Source organism: Cetorhinus maximus, chromosome 10 (assembly GCF_964194155.1).
Source record: "Cetorhinus maximus chromosome 10, sCetMax3.hap1.1, whole genome shotgun sequence".
Classification (NCBI taxonomy): Eukaryota; Metazoa; Chordata; class Chondrichthyes; order Lamniformes; family Cetorhinidae; genus Cetorhinus; species Cetorhinus maximus.
The window spans coordinates 106,628,912-106,652,241 of NC_135888.1; the positions used below are offsets into that span (position 1 = coordinate 106,628,912).

The 23,330-nt window shown below is 41.8% G+C and overlaps 1 protein-coding gene across 4 annotated transcripts in view; it reads right to left on the reverse strand.

Annotated features, from left to right (window-relative positions):
* Positions 1–6,882: 6,882 nt before the first annotated feature.
* Positions 6,883–23,330, reverse strand: part of jade2 (jade family PHD finger 2) — a 150,967-nt gene continuing 134,519 nt past the window's right edge. For 3 of the 4 annotated variants that reach the window (XM_078550976.1, XM_078550974.1, XM_078550975.1), the window contains 2 exons: positions 14,901–15,029; positions 6,883–8,110 (listed from right to left, as the gene is read on the reverse strand). In XM_078550976.1, the coding sequence (XP_078407102.1) occupies positions 7,161–8,110; positions 14,901–15,029 (1,079 nt within the window). In that variant the 3' untranslated portion in view covers positions 6,883–7,160. Of the gene's footprint in view, positions 8,111–14,900; positions 15,030–16,584; positions 16,634–23,330 lie in introns of all 4 variants that reach the window. The other variant, XR_013577818.1, reaches the window with a different exon arrangement.

Here is a 23,330-nt window from a genome sequence, read left to right on the forward strand (position 1 = left end):
ACATTGAGAAGCCTGAAAGAATATAAACTGTACAAACTGTAATGTACCAATAAATAGCATTTAAGTTGGACGCATTTAGGTTGTTATCCTCTTGTTGCAAGACTCTGGGTGATAAGGTTCAGGGTGACAACCACTGGGACAAGCAGGAGTCCGTAAAGAACTACTGTTGAGGGCTTGATAAATAACTTAACAGTTGGTGCACTTGTGCTCCACAGGAGTTTAAAATCAGCCTGTGGTTTTTTTTCACAACACAATCACCATTCTTTTTCCCCATACCAACTTTCTTTTGGGTTTAAGTGCACAGCCATGTGATTTCCACTGCCAGTTTTAGAGTGCAGCAATTGGGAAGGCAGATCATTGCATGAGATGAGATCCAGAGTGGATCATCAACAACATTGACTGAGAGGAGAAAAAAAGAGAAAATGTAATATGGGCTTCCCAGTATCACTGTGGAGTTTTTCCAATAGGTTAGCTAGTAATTAATTCAACTGTATGCATAACAAGTTAAAGTGAGCTACGCACTTTACAGGCTGCGATTTCACTCTAACACAATGGTTAGCTACTAGTAAAAGCAAGAACTCTTTTCCAGTGCATGATTACACCTAGAAGAACACTGCACAATTCTATGACTGCCAGGAACACAGAGCAGTTTCCTCTAGAACGGAATCTCTCAGTTGTGGGGAGATGGCCAATGGTCTTCCCAGAGGAGGAGAATTGAGAATATCAGGGGAACAGTCATGCCTGGGTCATTTTCATGCATCCACTTGTGATGAACTCAGAGCTACAATGGCAGAAGCCTGGGAGGAGGTCATTGTGCTCTCAACTTGGTCGTGTTTAGTCCAGGGAGACCAAGCACCTGGGCACTGATAGAAATACAGGACCTTGCATGCTCACATTAAAGTGACATTTACTTCAGTGATGGTTTCACCTAATAGCTTTTCTTGAAAGAAATGGATCGCATATGTTTTAAAGACATTATTGACTATGGGCCAACACAAACAAATATCCGTTGATTGATGTCTTCATTACTTCCAAGACGATTTATTATATAGGAAATGCTGGGGAGCTGATAGATATAAAGAGAATGTCATGTATGTCTTATTTTACTGAAAGACAGGCTCCTTGTAGAAGTGTTGCTATTTCCTCCTAGCTTCTTATTAAGGAATTCAATTTGATCCCTTTCAGAATTGAAGTGACTCTAGGGAAACTGATACCTCCAATTGCATTTCCCTTGAACTAGCACTTCTCTTTGTAAAAATGTTCTAGCTTTTGATTTTGAGGGTTCAGTTTGTTGACTATGTGTTCCATTCTTTTCAGGCTGCCTCAGGTGGTAATGTAATGAAGCAACAGGGTCAATTTGAAATCACAGTACCTTGCCACATTTAATTGTTAATGTGACAACAATTGAATTCTCTTAGGGTTTTATGGTTTTCAGGGACTCCAATCTCTACAGGAAGCAAGCGATGCCAATCTTTGCAATTAACTACTAATAACAATCTCTACAGTTGCAGTATATGCGCTAGCTAACACTAAGTATATGGTCATCGTAAGGTGTCTCTTCGAAGTTATGCATAATCAGAGACAAAGTGCAGGAACAGTTAGACTTTTTTTAAAACTGGTGATGTTCATGTTGAAGGACACTGACACTTGATGCCCTTTTCCCCTAAATTTCTCCACGCTCCTCTCTTGAAGACAGTGACTCATACTTTGCCAGAAACCACACCAAGTCCAAGTAGCCAATCCACATATGTGAGCTGAGACAGTGAGTACTATGGCAATTTGACAAGGGTAAGTTTAACTGCTGAGCTCTAACCTCACTCTATCTATACATCCATTAGACACCAATCAAGAATGACAAACCTATTTTTTTCTTCCTTTCCCAGTTCAGGGGCACTACAGGCCAATTGCAACTCATCTGCTACTACTCTGGCTGAGATCAGCACAACCCAGGGAATCAAACATAGAACTTTCCTAGTCTGTGTGGCTTAATACCACATCATGCAATGAATTTATCAACTAACCTGTGCAAAGGCCCATGAGATACCTATGTTCAAGGGCACTGGTATTAAATCAGCTATATTAAATTGTCAAAGAGTCTGGTTTTGATCTAAATATATTCATACAACAGGCTTGGCATCAGCAAATGGCTGATGGATCCAACATCTTATGTTGCCTATTTCAACTTTCATTTATTTGGTGTCATTTTCACACATGAAACATATGTTCATGAGCTGTAGAACATCAATATAATAAGCTGGAATGGTAAACTTCAGTGGAAATATATAAAATTACCTTTTTTTTGTACTTTGTTGAAGTATTGGTACAGAAGCATATTTATGGGGACACTGGTAGCCTTGACAACATCACATGACAGTTATTTGGAATCACCCTAAACTAAATGTCTAGAGAGAAACAAGGGAGAATGAGGCTTCCTGGTTATGGACGGTAGAGGTTCTTCCAGCCTTACTCCATTTGTACTCACTTTTGGCACATCATGTTGCGAAATGCAGGTACAGGCTCAGTTTTCCAAACAAGAAACCTCTTAAATAGAACAGATACTCACACATGTAATTTACACACTTTTTTCCCCCCCAAGTTATCTATGCCCAGGGAGAGATGCTGGTGGCTATTTACCCAGGCATTCCAATTATTTTAGTGAGAACCAGTGAAAGTAATGCAGCGATCCAACATACTGACCCATACAACAGCAATACTAAGACAATGCAATGGAGTCAACATCAGTTGACAGTTTAGTTCAAGGCAAGGGATAACTACTGTGGTTTAATATAAACAGTTAACTAAATGAACCCTGTTTTATAATTTCTCGCAATTCTAGGTTGTATTTTATCTGGTAAGTTTCATAGCAATACGTTTTGAAGTAGGCCAGGATTAGGGCCATTTTAAACTAGTCATGTTATTTGGTGCAGCAGGTGTGGTTTATTGGAGACGCTATTCAAGGTTTCAACATGGCACAATGCTGTGAAACCCAGTGTCAGCCCGAAGCCACAGCAAATCTGACCCAGAAGTGTTTATTACTGCCAGTGAATACAAAAATGGAAAAAAGGAGTTTTGCTTCCCTTGGGGATATACAGGATTTATTTAACTTGAGATCTAGTGCATCAAAATGAACTGAGAGCATATTCTAAATTGTGCATTTTAATGGAGTCTGTTGGACTTTAAATTATTGAGAATCTCAATTAATCGCCATGGCCATGTGCTACTTTAGGCCAGTTCTACAAGACTACAGGTGTTAAAAACCACAAGCAACCTCTACTCAAGATTAGAGCTCAGGCATAATGGATTCTTATTGGCCAGTAGTGCTGTAACTTTGGTTTAGATACCTCCAGTTGACAACACAACTTAAGAGTTTTCAGAAAGTACCAAATATTGTCAGGAAGTTCTTCTTGTAAGCACTTCCTATTGTTGACAGGAAGTTCCTGTCACAAAAGCCTTCTGTGCAAGCTATGTATATTCCAAGAAAAAAAATGGAAATGAATAGTTAGACCACACCATTATTAACAAACCCAATGATTAGCATGTTTAAGAAAACAAATAAGTACTAGATTTTAGCTTATATCCAACTGGTTTGTAAGTGAGCCTTAAAAGCTTCCCAAAATAATTTGTTACCTTTTAGCTTACAATACGATGTGAATGGTCTTCTTTCTTGAGCATCAAGCCTTCTTTGAACTTTCTCACCACAAACTTGATTGTGGTTGTAAAGCTTAAAGGCTATCACAGTTGAAATTTGAGATTATTATCTTGCCACAGGGTACTAACAGCAAGCTTTATAGAACATTCAATGTGAATGAACCTCATTTTCTAAAGATTTCTGCTGAATGACCAGTGTAATGTAACAAAGATTAGGGGGGGAAGTTTTGGAGAATAACATTGAATTAGCTGATCACCTTGGCAATAATGACGGGTTGAATGGAAAGAGATTATCAAGAAAGGTCAAGAGTTGGAGAGCTCAAGGGTGTGGGAGATCATATAAGGCTGGAATGGGATAAGGCTATGGTGAGACTTGATGACAAATAACAAAAGATTTTAAATGTTTGAAATTTTAAACGGTAGGGGACTGGGTTCAAAATAGGCCAGCACGGAAAAGGTGATATGGGCAAGCGAGACAGAAGATGGGAAATTCCTCTGAGCTCCTTTAGCTTTGCCCATGTTATTTCAAAAGTGTGGCAGAAACTCTGATTACATGCGCAAATGGGGTTTTGTCGCACTTCTCACGGTAACCTTGGTGAAGTGGGAGCAGGTCTAACTTCAGCCTTAGTGTGGGATAAATGGTGGCATTCTTAGAGCAGTTGACATTTAATGGGCCAGAGAAGAGGACATTAGAGAAATCAAGTCTACACGTCGGTAAGGGTTTTGTGGCAAAAAGGATTAGGTGGGGAATACAGTGGAAATAAGGAATCTTTTGCAAAGCTGAATTCCAAGCAAATGGCTGGAGAGGAGAATAAAGTCAATGATAATGGTGCAGGCTTGGTGAGGGCTGAAACTAATGACTTCCAAGTGTTTACTTGGTGGAAGTTTTGTCTCATTCATGACGATATCAGACAGGCAGTCTGATAGCACAGAGGTGGTAGTGGGGCCAAGAGGAATGGTGTAGAGGTAGGAGCTGGGTGTCATTAGCATATAGAAGCTGACCCCATGCCTGTTAATGTTACCAAGGGGCACTGAAAATCTGTGCTGGAACCTTTCTACATTGACTTTCTAAAGGAGGAAATTTGGAATATTGAGATTTGTCCTTTGGATTTAGCTTTCATTCACCCAATGTGTCCTTAAAAATGTACAATAGATAATTGGGTGCTGATCCTAGCATTAAAATGGCATTAGAAAGTTTGATACTTGAGAGGGTTTTACCAAGTAATACACCAGGTATTACGCAATGTAAAATTATTGTAGGTTCAACACACTGCTGTATAGGGATGTAATACTCCTGCATACATATTACTCTGTGTGTTACTAGATAGAACACAACTGAATATATGTAATATATGGTAGATTACAGTCTGTGTTATGAGATAGAACATTCATCTGTGTAATACAATGTGTTACTGAGATATAACACACCTGTTTATGTCTTGTATAACAGGGTTGATTGCAACTCCAGCCATGAAATATGCAGGTAGCATTCTGCTGGTGGGAGGCAAGGTCCATTGAAGGCCTCATCGCCATGCTGCCAGTAGGCTGCATTCCCCAAATGGACATTCCTTCTGTAGCTCACCAGCACAGCATCATTGGAGGCCGAGAGGCAGGTAGGTTTGGAAGGAAGGAGGGTTGTGGCGCTGTGGGTTGGGGAAATGGCTGGAGTGGCAGTGGCCCACATCATTTTTGTGGATCCCTGAGTAGCACTCCTGCCTCTCCTGGCCCAACAAAAACAATTACTTACTTATTTTTGGGGCCTCTTTCTCTTCATCACACAGTTCAACTGGACGGAATGTGCACAGAGCACACTCTATCCTGCTGGCCCTCTGAATTATAATGGGGTCCTAAGTACAACATAAGATCCCATTTTGCATACATTAATGTGGCTGCCGGCTGATTCAGTTGGGCGTTCTTGAAAGTCCACAGCAAATATGGCAGCGGAGTAGTCATGGGGTAGTAAGTGGGCCACAGAAATTGTAACTCCATGACAGTGCTATTACTGCAGGCTGAGTAATCATCTGCCCTAATAATTCACTGTGTGTTACTGGGAATTCAGGACTAGGGCCCAGAAATTGTGCCTTGGGAATCCAGAGTATGGATGTTCATGTGTTTGCCTGAAATTTCTCTCGCTATTTTAGTGGAAGTGTCAACCTGTTTAAAATAAATAGGTTAATTATTTGTTAAAATAGTGGAGAGGTGAATTTCAAACATTTAACTCCATGGCATAACTTCAACGGTTATGCATTGTTACTGGGTAAACATTCAGATGTATTATAGGGTGTTACACTCCTTTATTACAATACAGTGTGTAACTGTGTATAACACACCTAGAACATTATATAATAAACTGTGTTACTGGGTATGAGACTCCAGTACACATTATGTCTGATACTGTTGTAATTTCCTTTTCAGCATCTGGCTACTTCCTAAAATTTCTAAAAAATATTAAAAAAACCCTTTTGCTTTGCAACTCTTATACGGCCTATGAAGTCAGCACTTTCTTCATTGTGACAGACTTCCAAAAAGTGCATTTTGTGCTTTATTTTTAGTAGAAGATGAATGCCACAAAATTCTAACAATTTTTATTTTTCTCCTTGCACGTTGTCTTAACCATCAACGAATAGTAGCTTTTCTTTCTCATTCAAAACCTTAATCGCAGGAGCATGATGTCTCCCACCAGACTGCCAACATGTCAATATGATGTAGACAGATTGCCAAGCTGGATAGAGCAAAGAACACCCCTCAAAATAGTAAACAGGGTGACCGTTTAGCCCCTTAGTCCTTTATGACAGTGCAGAACCAGAAACTAAACTCGGCAAATGTTTCTACACCATATGTAGGATAACAGACCGATATTGGTGAGTTATGAGGCAGCAGTTCAATCGAGAGCTCTGGATAATGCCACAAATCTCGACACTAAAGCTTGATGGGTTTATGAATGGTAGCATAACTCTTTCAAAGACTGAATCACTGCCTTAAACTTACTGTCAACCATTTAGTTTTATAGTATATAGTGTACAGTTTTGTCTATTTTTAAATTAAGGTTTACTTTTCGGACTTTTCCTACTGTCATGCAGGAATTGGGTAGAAGAAGCACAACACAGGAGGGGAGTAAAGATGACAGTGATGTAATGCCTGAAAGTATAAGGCATCAAATAACTGGCACGATAGTAACATGAAATGATTCCTTTGCAGATCGCCAGGGCATAAACTACACACTATATACCATAGTTACTTTGACTGCATGCTGGTTTATTACAAGTTGAGTCACCTATTTCAAAGGGCTGTTACTGACTAGAATTTTAAAAGTTCACTACATGATAATCTTGTTAGGCTGGCAGCTGTAGGGTAGAATAAAGAGAGGCAGTGACACTGAAACTTTAACCATTAAGTTTGGAACTTGCAGAGTAAGCATTTCATAGGTCAGATTACCAGCAGAAATGAGTGCGAGAGTAGCAACTGGGGATTTTGAGCCACCTGACTATTCATTATCCAATTAGTTAGGATACTCAGGAAGCCAGAATGCTCCTTCTGACAACCTCTCCACCACATTTTCGGTGCACAACCACGCTTTCTGAATTCAAGCGCTGAAGCCTTTGTGACCTATTAGCCATAGATTCAGTGTCTGAGTCACTCATTTCAGCATCAGAAAAATAGCCATCAGTCTCATTATCGAAGAGTCGCTTCACCTTTGATGTGTCTTTGGGCTTTTTTTCCCTGTCTGGGTTCAGCTGCTGATATTTGTTTCCCAGATCCTGCTTCTGCACTTGTGACTTTCTGCTGCTTTCTCTTGGTTTTGGAATCTTGAAAGTTACCCAAGATTTAGGGTTTGTGGATGCGTTAGGCACTTTAACTGAAGAACTGGGTTTAGGTGAAGCAGGTTCAAAGTAGTCCAACATTTCACCAATTTGACCGATATTCCTTATCGGTGATGTACTCGGGAGAGCTGCCTTGGAACTGGAATGATGTGAGGCCTGTTTTTTGCTGGTCTTTCGCACATCGTTGGCCCTTTTGTGACTTCCATTGGCCTTTGACCCTTGTCCTTTAGACCCATTTGTGTAACTGCCTTGGGTGGAAAGTTCACTGGAGTTATCAGACCAGGATGTGCCATCTAGTGGAGAGTCCAGCTGTTTCTTATGTTGATTCTTGGTGTGAATGATGCCTGTGCAATCTCTCAGGGACTTAGGCTTACTGTCTTCCCCTGCTTTGTGCCTGGATTTTTTTTCCAGTGCGTAGGGTGGTTCTGACTGAGGATCTCCAGCACGGTTCACTGAACCAATGCTAAGTAATGACTGCTCGTCATGCAGAAGTTTATCTGACAGGAAGCTTGTAGTCTCTTCATTTCCTGCACCACTGTGTAAAGACCAATGGCTCAGGAGATTTTCTGTCTTAACTTGAACTGTCTGGGCCAACCAATTCTGTAAAAGCTCCCCATCCAAAGAAATGGAGGATGACAAACCTGGAAAAGAAATACTATAATGAGCAAACCTAAATTTTATACTTTGTTGTAGCCAGCACATACATGTGTAGAATGAAAAGTTTGCTTTCTACTAACTCTCGACTACAAATCAGTATGACTCAATTTCAGTTCAAAATCTAATGGCTCCAAATTGGATAAGGCTGTTTTCAGTTGCAGGGATTGTGATGCGCAATTACCCTGCTGGAGGGTGGTGTAGAGTTTGGGGTGGTGGTGGGGGGGAATTAGGAAGGTGGCATCACTCATTGGGAACCAGTAGATTTTTTTGTGGAGACTGATTAACAAGGCAGAAGGTTGTAAAGGCTCCCAGAAATCTCTCCTTTAGCAAAGAGATCTTGGAGGTTTTGTTGATGGAGCTGCTTTTGAGGAAAAGGCAATTTGGGGGCAGACGCAAATCCTCCAAATATAGCCAGTGTGCAGCAAAATGGCAGGGGGCGGTCAATCACCTGAGTACTGTCTCCTCAACAGATTGTTCAGGGGGAAATATGGAGTAAAAAGGTTCTTGGGACTGAGGGACAGTATTGAGGTCTATCAGTTGTTCACTAAAAACAAGGAGATGGTTATATAAGCATGCATTCAGCACTTATGTCCACCCTAAGCTGTCATATCTGCAATGCAACTTGCAAAATAATGGTCACAAATCACTTTTCCAAACTTGTAAATATCTCCACCTCCAAATTGGTGGCTTCAGAGGAGTCAGATTTCCTTTCATGTAGAGTACTGACATGTTTCATTATCATGACTACCGGTAACCCTTTACAAAAGAAAAAAAAAATCAAGCAATGTCTCATAGGGTGTTGAGGTAGCTGTAGATAGGACAGCTCATACCAGAGGTTTTAATGTCAATAGCTCCTTGGTGCACCAGTCGACTCAGCCATGCATTAGCTTCAGCCACTGAATTTAAAACTTCCTACTAAACCTTCTCTATTTCCGTCATCTGAAGTCAGTGCTGGAGGTAATGTTCTTTTACTAAAATGCGTTTTACCATTTGGAATTTGTTTTGGCTTGCAATCTGACATTCCTGTCTACTAATAACAGATGTTTTGGGAGCATCAAAGGAAACTGTGGGCATGTGAACTCACTAACAATTTCCACCACCGACTTGTTTGGATAGTTCCAAAGGTGCAATGTCTGTGCTCCTCCTGTACAAACCTTTCTATGAAAATCTCACTTTTGCTGGCCTTGTTGCTTGGAGTTGCTGTTGTGCGTATCTGCTGCTAGCCTATTTCCTTCCTGCTGGTCTACTTTCTCCTCCTGGGAAGTGGTTTAGACATTGGGGGTGGGTGAGGTTCCAGATTGCTTGGTATTTCCTCTGTCAGACCATCAGTTGTTTGGATAGGTGCTTCAGCTATGTATTTGTGGTAAGGAGAGCAACACTCTAACCTAGCAAGGAGCTACACCTTCTTGCAGTTAGCAGCATAGCCTATGCTAAGCTGTGTGCTGTGGAGACCATTTGCTCGCTAGAGAGCAGACCCACTTCTTCCCTGATACAACTAAACTCTAGAGTTTAAACCACTCCAAGCTCAAGCCAAACAGCGATCGAAAATTCCCCTCATGGCGTTTGCAGGAAAGGTATACAGGTTAGCAAGACCATAAAAAAAACAAGCCAAGAACCCTGGTTTATTTCTAGGGGATAGAATTGAAAAAATAGGGAAGTTATGCTAAGCCTGTATCGAACCTTGGTTAGACTACACCTAAAGTTCTGCATGCAGTTCTGGTTACCATATTATGAAAAGGATGCAAGATGCAAAGAAGATTTACATTGGTGATACCAGAAATGTGTGGGTACACATATCAGCAAAGGATTGACAGGCTGGGTCTCTTTTCACTAGAAAAAAGGCTGAGGGATGACCCAATAGAGGTCTTTAAAATTATGAAAAATTTTGATAAAGCAGATACGGAAGAATGTTCCCGCTTGTGGGGAAGAGCAGGACACCAGTACAAGATAATTACTAAGAAATCCAATAGGGAATTCAGACAAAACGTTTCCATCATTTGCCAGCTGGAAATAGTATCAGCAGCAACAGATGGCCAGACATCTCGTCCTTCACTTAGGTTTATTAGGAATACTTGACTGAGCTCAAAGACTCACAAATGCATTAGTTCAGCAGGGGTTCTGTTTGGACAAACTGAAATGGAGTGCTCACTTTGCTTGATTGACATCTTTATGAGGTTATAAGGTGTTCTTTCTGTGATATCTTTTGTCAATGTCTATGTTTATTTGGACAAAATTCAGGGGTGCGAAGTGGGTAAAGCTTCTGTTCCTGATACTCTAATGGCTCTGTCTAATTGTCACTTTTATAGGGTTGTATGAACACTAGGCGTTTCAAAGCTGGTTTCTGAATGGGTGTTTCTTTTCCTCAGCATTTCAGCTATTATATAGCTCATTGGTGCTACACAATGTGCTTACTGGGTTAATGGGCAAGGGGAGCATTGAGGAAGCATGCAGGCTATGGAGGTGACATGGAGGGAATGTAGGTGACATAGAAGTGGCAAGGGGAGTGGGGGGGGGAGAGAGGGGTTTGAGAGTCTGTGAACAGTGAGGGTTAGATGGTCTAACCGCTTTTAATACAACTGGGAGGAAGTCCCAGAGAACCGAGGTGGGCCTTCTAATCAGCCAGCCTCAGCACTTGGCTGTGCCCATGATCACCTATCAAATGTTTCCCAGGTCAGCAGGCCCAACTTTCTCCTGCCCCCACCTCCCTGGAGCGATGACTGCACGTAATGGGGCCAACTCGAGCTACCCACCTCGGTAGCGAAAATCAGGCCCATGGCCTCAGCATCCCTGGGATAGGCAGATGATTGGGGGGGGGCATGTGGTTGGAAAATGGGGGTTCATAGGACTTTTATTCCTGATTGCCTTCTTATGACTCTCAGATTCTGCCCCATGGTCAAATATTTACCAAAATTTCACTGTTCAGGTTCACAAGTGAAGTAAAAGCAATTAGACAAGATACCAGTGAACTGGTAGGAAGAAAATCGGGGAGGGGTTGAGGGGAAAGAACCTGCCAAAAGTAGCATGTTGGCATTCTGAGACTACATGACAGAGTACAAAAAGGATGGACACCTACAATATACGAGCCCCCAATGATTTGTCAGGTGATTTGGGGCACATAATGACCATCTGGGGCCAGTTAGCTCAGTAGGCCAGATGGCTAAGTGCAGTGCTGAATAACTCTAACAGTGCGGGTTTAATCCCCATCGCAGCTGGGTACCTCCTTGCCTTGCCCATAGAGATATCATGGCCTAAGCCACGATTAACAACCTCTGGACAACGAGGATGCTACATGAAGAGAGAGAGAATATCCATTTGTTTTCAAAACCCTCCATCACCTCATCTCTCCTTTTCTCTGCAACCTCCTCCAGTTCCACAACCCTCTAAAATATCTTTACTCATTTAACTCTGGCTTTCTTGAGCATCCCTGATTTTAAATGGCTCCAGCAATGGCGGTTGTATGTTCAGCTGCAAAGGCCCTAAGCTCTGGAACTCCCTCAGAAACCTCTTTGACCCTCTACTTCTACCTCCTTTAAGATACTCCTTGAAACCTATATTCTTTATCAAGCTCCTGCTCATCTACCCTAAAATCTGTGTGTGTACAGATCAGTGTCAAATTTTGTATTGTTATGCTGCTATGAAGTGCCTTGGGACATTTTATTACATTAAAGGCTTTATATAAATACAAATTGCTGTTGCTGATTAACACTTTTGAAAGCAGTTCTCCACCATCAGCCAGCCAGATTTAGTGGGGGTGGGGAGGTGGGGCGTGGGGGGTAAGCGGTGGGGGGAGGTGCAGCTGCAGTTCATAGGCCTGCATGACACGTTGAGCCAAGGAGCATAGAGGGAGGGAGGGAGGGAGGGAGGGAGTGAAAGATCCTCGGGGGTCCCTAGAGAGGGTATCTTGAGGTGCGGTTGGGGTACTTGGGGGAAATGGTAGGCCTCAGCAGCCAGAGAGGGGTTCCAATCATTGAAGAGAGAGTGGTCCCATTGCTGGGGAGGTTCACAGGTTAGCGGAGGGGGTGGTTAGTGGTGGCAGGGCAAGCACTCCCTATTCCTCTTTGCCCATAAGATTGCTGGAAAGGCTTCTAACCTTTCCATCCAGCTGTCCTCGCCTCCCTTTGGCTGCCGTGTTTCCCAAGGCTAGCTGGTGTTAAAGCTGTGAGAGTGATAAAATCTGAGGCATGCAGTCTCACAAAACATTTAAATGAGGATCCCACCTGACGTGCGTGGGTTGGCTGCCCACATCTGTTAAAACTGGAAGTTTGCAGGTCGTGTTCAAGTTTGAAATTTTTAAAGTTTTAAGTCTCACCTGACCCAAACTCACCTGATTTTGGGAATTAAATTGATCCCACAGGCTCCAAAATTTACTTAGGGCAAAAACATATGAGGGACTGCTAAACAGGATGGATCCCTTCCAAGAAATTCCAGTGGTTAATCTTTCACTCATCCCATCATGTCAAGGAAGCATGACTAGAGCCACGGTGAGGGTCCTGGGATATCCCAGGAATTCCGCCTACTAGGTTTTCAGTAGGTCTCAATGTAATTCAATGGAAAGAGTTGGAAAAAGTTCCATCAAAATCCCAGGAAAGGGTTTAAAAAGTCTCCTGGACGAAAATAATGCACCCTGAAGGTGCCTGATTATCTTGGTTATGCTGGGAATTGGCTCCTATGGATGCAGATGAATTGTTAAAACCCACTTTGTCTTTCGCCCAGGTTTGCCTGTGGAGCAAATGGCTGAAGTACTTTGAAGGACAGATCAGAGTAGGTGCCTGTAGGCACTGAAGGTCGACCCCAACCATGGTATTGACCCCATTACTGTAATTGGGGATCAGTGGACTAAGGCCTACTTCACAGCACCTCCACCAATGGAATGGGCTGATTGGATTTTCAAGCCTGGTGACTTTAGTATTTGGGGAATCTGAAGCCAGAACTTCACATAACTTGATAATCTAATTTTACAGGCTCCCTGAGAAAGAGTTAAAATGAAACACTGGCACAGGAGTAAGCCATGCCCCTTCAAGCCTGCTCAGCTATCAAAACACAAGAGGCCACCTCAGTGTTACACAACATGTGCAAACATTCAGAATATCTCACATCATTGAGGTCCCTCCCTCTCTTTTGGCTTTTCCCATGTTACATTGGGTCACCATAATGCTGGTTGATCACCCTTCTCCATTCATATCACTATCATTTTTGGTATGAGATGGGTGCTTTCAGAGCCAGATGCTCTTCTTGCCTCTAATCCTCCCCATTTATCCAGGCTGTGGACCAGCACCCGTACATGCTGGCCTGCCTGCACCAGTGGATGGATCCTTCCATGGCCAACAAGTCTGGGAGCGGGATATGAACCTGGAGCATTCCGGTTCAGAGGCAGAGGTGGTACCATTGAAGTGCTGAGGAAAAATGTCATACACTGAAATAGAGCAGATGGCCTGTATAAATAAAAGCAAAATATAGCGGTTGCTGGAAATCTGAAATAAGAAGGTTGAGATAGACAGATTTTTGGTGTCTCAGGGAATCAAGTGACATGGGGAGCAGGCAGGGAAGTGGAGTTGAAGCCCAAGGTCAGCCATGATCATACTGAATGGAAGAGCAGGCTCAACGGGCCATATGGTCTATTCCGGCTATAATTTCTTGTATTCTTGTTTAGGTTCCATGCCACAAAATGGAGAGTGGCACTCACTGGAGCACCAATGTACAAATTTACAAAGCAGATGGACAATAAATACTATGTCTGCAATTGCCCAGGTGATCTTAGTCACGATGCTGTGGGGAAATGCTGAGTGAGGTCAGAGGGGGAAGCCATTCTTATGAACAGTCACACAAACTTCTTAGTAGCCAATTCAGATGGGCAAAACCCAAGAGCAGGTTACCTGTCTCTGTTTCCTTGGCGGTAGTTAATGGGAGAAAATAAATGGATAATTTTTCTCAATTATTTTAGTAAAACTTAGAAGCATCCTCTGACAGTTGTAACAAGAGCAGTAATATTCAGACATAATACACTGTCATACTTGAAAGTGAGTCATTATAATATCACACAGCTCCAGCTACCTAGAAAAACATGAGCTATAGGATGAAAAGCACAGGAGGATGATTTATCAAACAATCAAGACACATAACAGATGACCAGGTTTAATTATTTAAGGCAACAAAAACAAAAATTGCTGGAAAAGCTCAGCAGGTCTGACAGCATCTGTGGAGAGAAAGACAGAGTTAACATTGAGTCCAGATGACTCTTCTTCAGAACTAAAGAGAAGTAGAAATGTGGTGAAATATATACTGTTTAAGGGGGGTGGGACAGATGAAGCTGGATAGAAGGCCAGTGATTGGTGGAGGCAAAGGAGAGGTTGCAAAAGATGTCATAAACAATTATTTAAGGCTCTACTGCCTTCAAATGTAGGTAAGATTTTACAGCTTTATCAGAAAATGGCATTTAAGTAACCAGCTTGTGAATAGCTCTTAATTTCCTGCATTTTATTCACAGAGCTCTGAAGAAGAGTCATACAGACTCTAAACATTAACTCTGTTTCTCTCTCCACAGATGCTGTCAGACCTGCTGAGTTTTTCCAGCATTTTCTGTTTTTATTTCAGATGACCTGCTTGGTGTTTATAGAGTTGATTGCCAGGGAATTTTGAGGATGAAAAGCTCCCCTGACAAAAAATCTTATGAATGCAGAACAACCTCCCCTATGCCTCCCAGACACACATGGCACTGGAGTACCAATATGTTGCTTTTCTGATTTTGCTTTGGTATTAAACTACAAGGTGACTTACCAAGTTGCTTCAATAAGGACCGCGTTTCACTCTTTAACTTGCCTTTCTTCTCGACACTGCCCTTAGGTCTGTTCTTCCCACGCTCCTTTGGATCACTCGGTTTTCCTTTTGTTTTTTTTCCAGAATATCCTAGGACAGAGAATCCAACATAGAATTTCCCAAATCTGCTAAATTAGCTGCTTACTGTTTTTATTTAATGGAGGGTAGGCTGCAGGAGTAAGATGAAGATCTTGCGTGAATATTACAGGGTCAGGCCCAGGTATGTACAGTCTCAGGATAAGGGCCCAGTCATTTAAAGTGAGGTGAGGAGAAATTTCTTCACACAGAAGGTTGTGAATCATTAGAATTCTCTATCCCAGAAGGTTGTGGATGATCCACTGTTGAATATAAGGCTGAGATAGACAGATTTTTGGTGTCTCAGGGAATCAAGCGACATGGGGAGCAGGCAGGGAAGTGGAGTTGAAGCCCAAGATCAGCCATGATCATACTGAATGGCAGAGCAGGCTCAAGGGGCCATATGGTATATTCCAGCTACTACTTCTTGTATTCTTGTTTAGGTTCCATGCCACAAAGTGGAGCAACTCACTGGAGCACCAAGGTACAAATTTACTAAGCAGCTGGACATAAATATTATGTCTGCAATTGCCCAGGTAATTTTAGTCATGATGCTGTGGGGAAATACTGAGTGAGGTCAGAGGGGAAGTCATTCTTATGAACAGTCACATAAACTTTTTAGTAGTCAATTCAGATGGGCAAAACCCAACAGCAGGTTGCCTTGTCTCTGTTTTCTTGGCGATAGTTAATGGGAGAAAATAAATGGGTAATTTTTTTCAATTATTTTAGTAAAACTTAGAAGCATTCTCTAGCGGTTGTAACATGAGCAGTACAATTCAGACATAATACACTGTCATACTTGAAAGTGAGTCATTATAATATCACTCAGCCCCAGCTACCTAGAAAAACATGAGCTATGAGATGTAAAGCACAGGAGGTTGATTTATCAAACAATCAAGAAGACACATAACAGATGACCAGGTTTAATTATTTAAGGCTCTACTACCTTCAAATGTAGGTAAGATTTTACAGCTTTATCAGAAAATGGCTTTTAAGTAACCAGCTTGTGAATAGCTCTTAATTTCCTGCATTTTACTCGCATCAGAAATTCATAATTGCTTATCAGCAATAACCTTCTGTTGCACAATTTCTTGCAGATTTGTACCTACAAATGGAAGTTTGCCCAGGATGTAAAATATTTCAGCTGGTTATTATGTTTGATTTGCTGTAATTCAGCAAATTATAAATAAAAGATGTCTTCATGGTCATTTCTAATCTGGACAAACTATCAATTAACAGAAATTAATATAAAGTTGTATACAGAAGGCTGTTCAGGATTTTCAATTTTTAATTTATCCACTGGAGTTCCTCGGTGAGTTCCCTATTAGTTTGACCTGTGCTATATATATATGAAGGTTACAGGATCAGTGCTGAGTTAGCTAATCTCACACAGGGTAGCATTGGGAGGAGAATATTTATTACCATTACCCATGAGCTAAGGAGGGCAATGATCAATGAGAATTCCTGTATGTGTGTCTTTGTGAGTACAGGCATGGGTAAGGATAGGGTTCAGCTCAACTATGCGTGGTCAAATAGCTTGCTGATAAAGAATGGATGTTATTGCTGGTACCTGAGGGCTGCTGGTGCCCATGGAGCTGTACTCCGGCATGGTTCAGCACCTTCAGCAGAAAAGAGGAGGGGAGGAAATAAGGGTTAAAAATTTCAGGTATCACAACCGACTGGAGTATTAATACTAAAGGGCAGACAACCTAGCACAACTATAAACGGTTATCAATCATTTCCATATGAATTCCAGATTTCTCTCTACAAAGAAAGAAAACTTGTATTTATACAGTACCTCAACACACCTTTGGGACACTCCAAACCGCTTCAGAACCAATGAATTAATTTTGAAGCGTGACCATTGTTATTATGTCGAGAAACACAGCAACCATTTGTGGCCAACATGGTCCCAGGCCTGCAGCAGCGCTTGGGATTTTCATTCTTATTTCTAGGCATAAGCCCCTGCCAAGTGACAGGCCTGCACAATCAGGAAGACTGCCTGTGGTCGGTGATAACCCACATCTCCCCATTCCTTTGCACAACCAAATGATAGCCCCCTCCCCTCCAAAAGAAAGTGTTTAGAAGAACTTTAATTTATATCGTGCCTTTCAATTTTTCAGGATGTCCCAAAATGCTGCACAATCATAGAATGGTTACAGCACATAGTCCTGCAAATATCTTTCCTTCACATGCTATCCAATTCCCATTTGAAAGCCATGAATGAATCAAACAGCAAAGCCACAAATGAATCAAACAGCAATAAGATAAATGATCAGATAAGCCATTTTAGTTATGTTGGTTGAAGGATAAATATTGGCCAGAATACCAGGACAACTCCCTGCTCTTCTTCAAATGGTGCTTTGGGATCATTCATATCCACTTGAAAGAGCAGGCAGGACCTCAGTTTAAGATTTTATATGAAAGATAACACTGTTAGTGCAACACTTCCTCAGTGCTACATTCAAGTGTCAGCCTAGATTATTGGCAAGTCTTTAAACTGGATCTTGAACCCACGACCTTCTGACTCTGGTGGTGTGCAGGGTGCCATCACTAAGACAAGGCTTACATCATGAATAATGAATTTAAACACAGAAATTTATCAAAGAAAAACGAAGCGGTCATGAAAACTATCTAGTTTGCCATCACACAAGCAGAGTTGGCATTCCAGTCAGTCGTCACAAAGGGTGCCCAAATTGAGGAAACTCTAGCCTTGATTTTAACTTGGGCAAGAGGCAGCTGTGAGCCGAAGTGGGTGGCAAACTGAATGTTGTAAGCCCTGAAACTGGCAACCTAGCACAACGATAACGGTTATCAACCATTTTCCATACGAATTCCAGATTGCGCTCTCTAAAGAAAAAAAAACTTGTATTTATACAGAACTGCAACACACCTTTGGGATACTCCAAACCACTTCAGAACCAATGAATTAATTTTGAAGCGTGACCATTGTTATTATGTCGAGAAACACAGCAGCCATTTGTGACCAACAAGGTCCCAGGCCTGCAGTAGCGCTTGGGATTTTCATTCTTATTTCTAGGCATAAACCCCTGCCAAGTGACAGGCCTGCTCATGGGGCCGATTAAAATGACTTGAATGCCGAAATACAGGCAGGTTGAAGCTAGATTAGCTGTTGTCTCAGATGTACTCAAGGTTGAGGGTGGCGGGGGGAGGTGGGGGGTGCGGTGAAGGGAGGGAGAGGAGGAGGAAAATTGCCTGTTATTAATCAATGCTATATTTAACTAAGCACTGCATCAACACTGCAGCAATTCTTTTTCGCAACAATTAATTTTATTCCTTAAAAATAAATTACTAGAATCTGAACTGACTGAGTTTCTTATTCTTACTTTAAACACGGCACAACGTTTTAAGCAATTCTGAATAGAGCGCACAATTCATTCAGCAATGTTTTAATATCTCCTAGGATTGGGTCTCAATGATGACACATGAAAGGATTTTATAGTTAACGGCACAATTATTTTCAACAAGATATTTTTTGTGCTGTAGCCTGATGTTAGTAAACATAGTTAGTCTATCAATTAGCTCTAGTGCAGACCAGGAACTACGAACCCAAACAACATCAATTACAAAGTTCTTAAGCGTGAAAGCAACACAGGCACATAACAAATACTGTCCATTAATTCTGAGTCCCAAGGTGCCTATGCCTTGACCAATGAAAAATTCCAAAAGGAGCAGAATGGTTTAAACATAGACACTGATGATGCAGCCAAATAGATTTCTAGCATCTTAAAGGGTGCAACGGAGCAGCTGACTGTACATTTGTTGATGCTATTAAATCAACCTTCAGTACTGAGAGCTGCTTGTTTTTACTGGAAGGTAGAACAATTCTCTGAAAAGGTGCAGCAGGTTCTCAATTGTTTTGTGGCTTAATGCAAAAGGTTTGATGTGATACTGAGTCACAAAGGCCAGGAAAGATCACCAATCTATGCTGAGTTAGTTAACTTTAACAGAAAAATAAACAAACTTATATAAATATTTAAATTATTATGGTCTATAAATAGGCAACATCCTTCATGCAAGCAAAACAAAAAATGACTGTTTTCCAGTTTCCTGTTAGTTTGACATGGCTATCAGGATAATTACCTCATTCAGGCAGGAAAAGACATTAATTACCACTTACATGGTATATCAAAATACTGAACTAATTCTTATATAGTATTCAGATTCCTAAGTGTTAATTATACTGTCACATATCAGATACAGGTAACCCAGCACAGGTATACTGGTTGGGAAGAATTCTAGTGACAAGCTTATCAAACACAGGCACATCAGCTAAGAATTCTTTCACAGTCAGTGTATCTTTATTGAAGCTAGTAGTCTAATGGTTCATAATTAAGGCTTCTAGGACATACCATCAATGGGCAATGAATGCGTAAATGTAAAGATGCGTTCCCAAATAGCTCACTTAAATTATCCACTAAGCACCCAAACCATCTAAACTGGGGATGTCTTTGATATTATTCTCCAGAGCTTTGATCTGATCCATTGTTGTGAGATCCTTTAGCTCTCTCTATAGCATAAACAAAACAGGAAATACTAGAAATTCTCAACAGGTCCTGCATTTCATCAGGATGATTCTGACAAAAGGCCATCATCTTAAGTCTTTAATTCTGATTCTCTCTCCACAGATGCTGTCAGGCCTGTTGACCATATCCAGCATTTCCTGTTTTTACTTCAAATTTCCAGCATCCTCAGTATTTATTTCTGTTTATAGAAAGCTGCTTCCAGTACTTAGCATGCATGCAGTCCTCTTATAACCTCAGGAGGTTGGCACCTAATTTTTAGGAATGCCTGGTACTGCTCTCTTGCACTCCTTATTGAACGAGGGTTGTTGACTGACTTGATGATAGTGGTAGAGTGAAGGATATGACAGCTATGAGGTTAAGGCTGTTTTTGAACAAACTCTGCTGCGGTCAATGGCCCAATACAGTACCTAATGGATGGCCGAATTTGAGCTGCTGGATCTGTTCTGAACTTCTCATGTACCATGGTGATTGTGCCATACAACATGGAGGGTGTCCTCAGTGTAAAGACAGGACTTCTCTCCACAAGGACTATGTGATGATCACTCCTACCAGACAGATCGACCTGCGGCAGGTAGACCGGTGAGGACGAGATCAAGTAAGTTTTTCCCTTGTGTTTGTTTTCTCACTGGCAGCTGCAAGCCCAGCATGGCAGCAATGTCCTTCAGAACTTGGCCAGCTCGGTCAGCAGTGGTGCTACCAAGCTATTCTTGAGGATGGACATTGAAGGCATATTTAATAATGGCCTTTCGGACAAGGTAATGCATCTATTCAAAGAACAGATAAGTTAACGCTTCGGGTACAGATCTTTTAACTAAACATGGAGGCAGGAACGACTGACCAATAAAGGTGGTGTTATCTGAGATGACAGTGAGAAGGGTGGCTTTGTTTGGCTGTTCTAGGACACGTTCCACGTAAAATGGCAATGTAGCATGGCAGTTGGCATTGAACATGAGAGCACAATCCTTGTCTTGAACATCTGCAGACCACCTCTAACAAATGTTGTCCGTTTATAACTCTGCCTGTAAATGCAGTTTGAGGGTACTGTCAGATGGAAATAGTCTGTCTCTGTCACCTGTCATAGGTTGATCTCCCTATGTTGCTCCTCCTTACACTTACTCCTGCAAAAAGCAGGAAATCCCTTGGGGGCATCCCCATGGTGGCAATATTGTAGATGTCCAAAGAACAGATGTGTTAAAACGCTTGATATAAAACCTCTTCAGCAACCCAGTGATGAGCAGTAATTGAACAAAAAGAACCCCAAAAAGCCAGAAAACCAGGTTCACAAAGCAGCAATTAGGTCCCTTTAAATGTATTTCCATCTACAGTACATCCCAAATAAGCCAGGATGCCGATTTTATACGGACAAGGTTTGCGATACAGAGCTTTTCTCCTGAAATTGCATTAGTGGCTAAAGTATGTCACTGGGGCCTCATTAAAATGATGGAACTGGGAAACAAGCAAGCTCTTCTATTGACTCATGAAAAGATAGTTGGAAAATTGGGTAGGGTGCAAAATAAGTGGACACGCGGGATGGGACTTTGTGGACCCGCAGTGGCGGGACCTGCAGTGGGAGATTTGGCGGGCCAGCCAGAAGTCCACTGACTTTCGACAGCATCGGACGATCCTAGCTGCGGATGGGGCTGGAAAATCCTGCCTATGGTATAATAAATCTCTTCCCATATTTCCAACCGGTTACCATTTATCAACCAGAATCAGAAATTCTACACTCTTGTATTCTTTTCTTCGTAACACGAATGTCATCAGCCAATGGACATGCAAGCCCATGACTAGATCGAACATTAGTTTCCACCATGCCATTAATATTAAAGTAGTTGCTGTGTGCAAGGTCAAAGTTCACATAATCAGGCACCATCGGAGATGGACAACCAAATTTAAAACACTGAAGGCCAAGCTAACTACTTGGTTATCATGTATAAATACCAAGATAATGGTAATCAATTGGAAATATGAGTGGAGCTTGGATACAACAGATCTCTGCCCACTTAGTGCTTCATCTAATTTCCTGGTGATAGTGTAAGTGGAAAATTTTGAGAGGAATTTGATGAATATTAATGCTCACCATAAAATGAAGACTGGAGGCAGCACAAGTGAAGGCAACATGTAAAACATTTGCTGTGGTAATTTCAAAATGAAGTTTCAAAGTCAGCTGTCTGATAAACATACTCGACGCTTCCCTTATATTGATGCATTAACAAAATGACACATTATTACACAAACTTAGTGCAACATTCCCATGCATCACAGAGCCCTTCAAGAACATCCTGATAATACTAGACCTAGCTGTAAACGAGTCACCACCAAAGCTAGAAATTCATGAGTAAAAATGTATAAAACATAACAAATTTCCTTACTCTCTTTCCAACCTTAACCATCTCAGGGCTCATTTGTTTCTCTATTTCTTCTATTGTGAATGGGCTGGAGTTTCCTCTGCACCTGCAGCCACATTTTGGTGTATCTGGGAACACACCAATTACATGGGTTAAAATATTGTGGAACTTTAACTGCAAATGAATTACATGCAGAACTACAATATATATGCCCTAGTCCCCTCAATCTTTTACATCGGTCCAGCAAGCCCGCTCAATACAGGAGTCTCCACCCACAGAACTTGCTGCACTCCTGAATGTCAAATGACAGTATCCTCCAATTCACAGAATCACAGTATCTTTACAGGGCAGAAGTTGGCCATTTGGCCCATTGAGTCTGCACTGACTCTCTGAAAGAGCAATGCATCTAGTCCCACGCCCCTGCCTCAACACTTAACTTGCACTTGTTCATGATCAAGTGGACGACAGGAGATGGGAGGGTGGGGGAGAGGGTGCCTGGCAGGCAGCTGTTATTTCTCAGGTCCTTTAATTGCAGCTTTTTAAGAGCTTTCTTAAAAAAAAGTTATCCTCACCAAGACCTAACATTCATACTGCACCTCACCCTGAAACTTGGCAAGCCTCATATCCACATCTCACAGCTTGCACAAACTGCCAGCTATTCAATTCTGTCAGCCACAACAACCAAAGAGATGATTGCACAACACTCACTGACACACTTACCACTCTCTTACAGGACAAGGTGGTGCACAACTGGAGGTAGCAGGAGATAACCAGGGGACAGGCATACCTGCGTGTCTTAACCCTCAGGGAGGAGGGTGTGCTCATTAAATTGGAACGACACTGCTGAAGCCGTGGTTAGCAACAGAGCTGAAACTACTGAAAACGACAATATTCGCATACCTAATCCTCCCCCTTAGAAACCACCGCCCCCTCATCCCACAATCCTGCAGACTGTGTAAAATCATGTACCCCTTACTTTCTCCCCTTCCCTCACCATAGTCTTAACTCTGCCCTTCATCTTTCTGATACTCGTGAACTATAAGCTGATCAGGCAATGAAGGTACAGCAAGATGGCAGTGATGAAAAAGGCACAGCACTGTCACTTGATTTCATACTCGCAGCCAGCACCTCAGCTGCTAACAGTGTCTGTAATTTAGAGGATAGCATGGAGGTGGAATCTGCAGGACATAATAGTTAGTAGCTGTGAACTGCCTAGAGGCAGCTCCTCTGTTCATTTCTCTACATGTCGTGCTCTTGTACTTTCCTCTTCAGTTTCTCAAAGGAGCCTCCAATTTTCAATTTCAAGTTGCCCAGCATCGTCATTCCCTTTCTCCCTCTTGGTCTACATTCCTCTCATCTTTCTTCAATCACCTCCTTCAGCATATAGCCAATCCAACCTTGTGCCTTTTTTTGATGACATT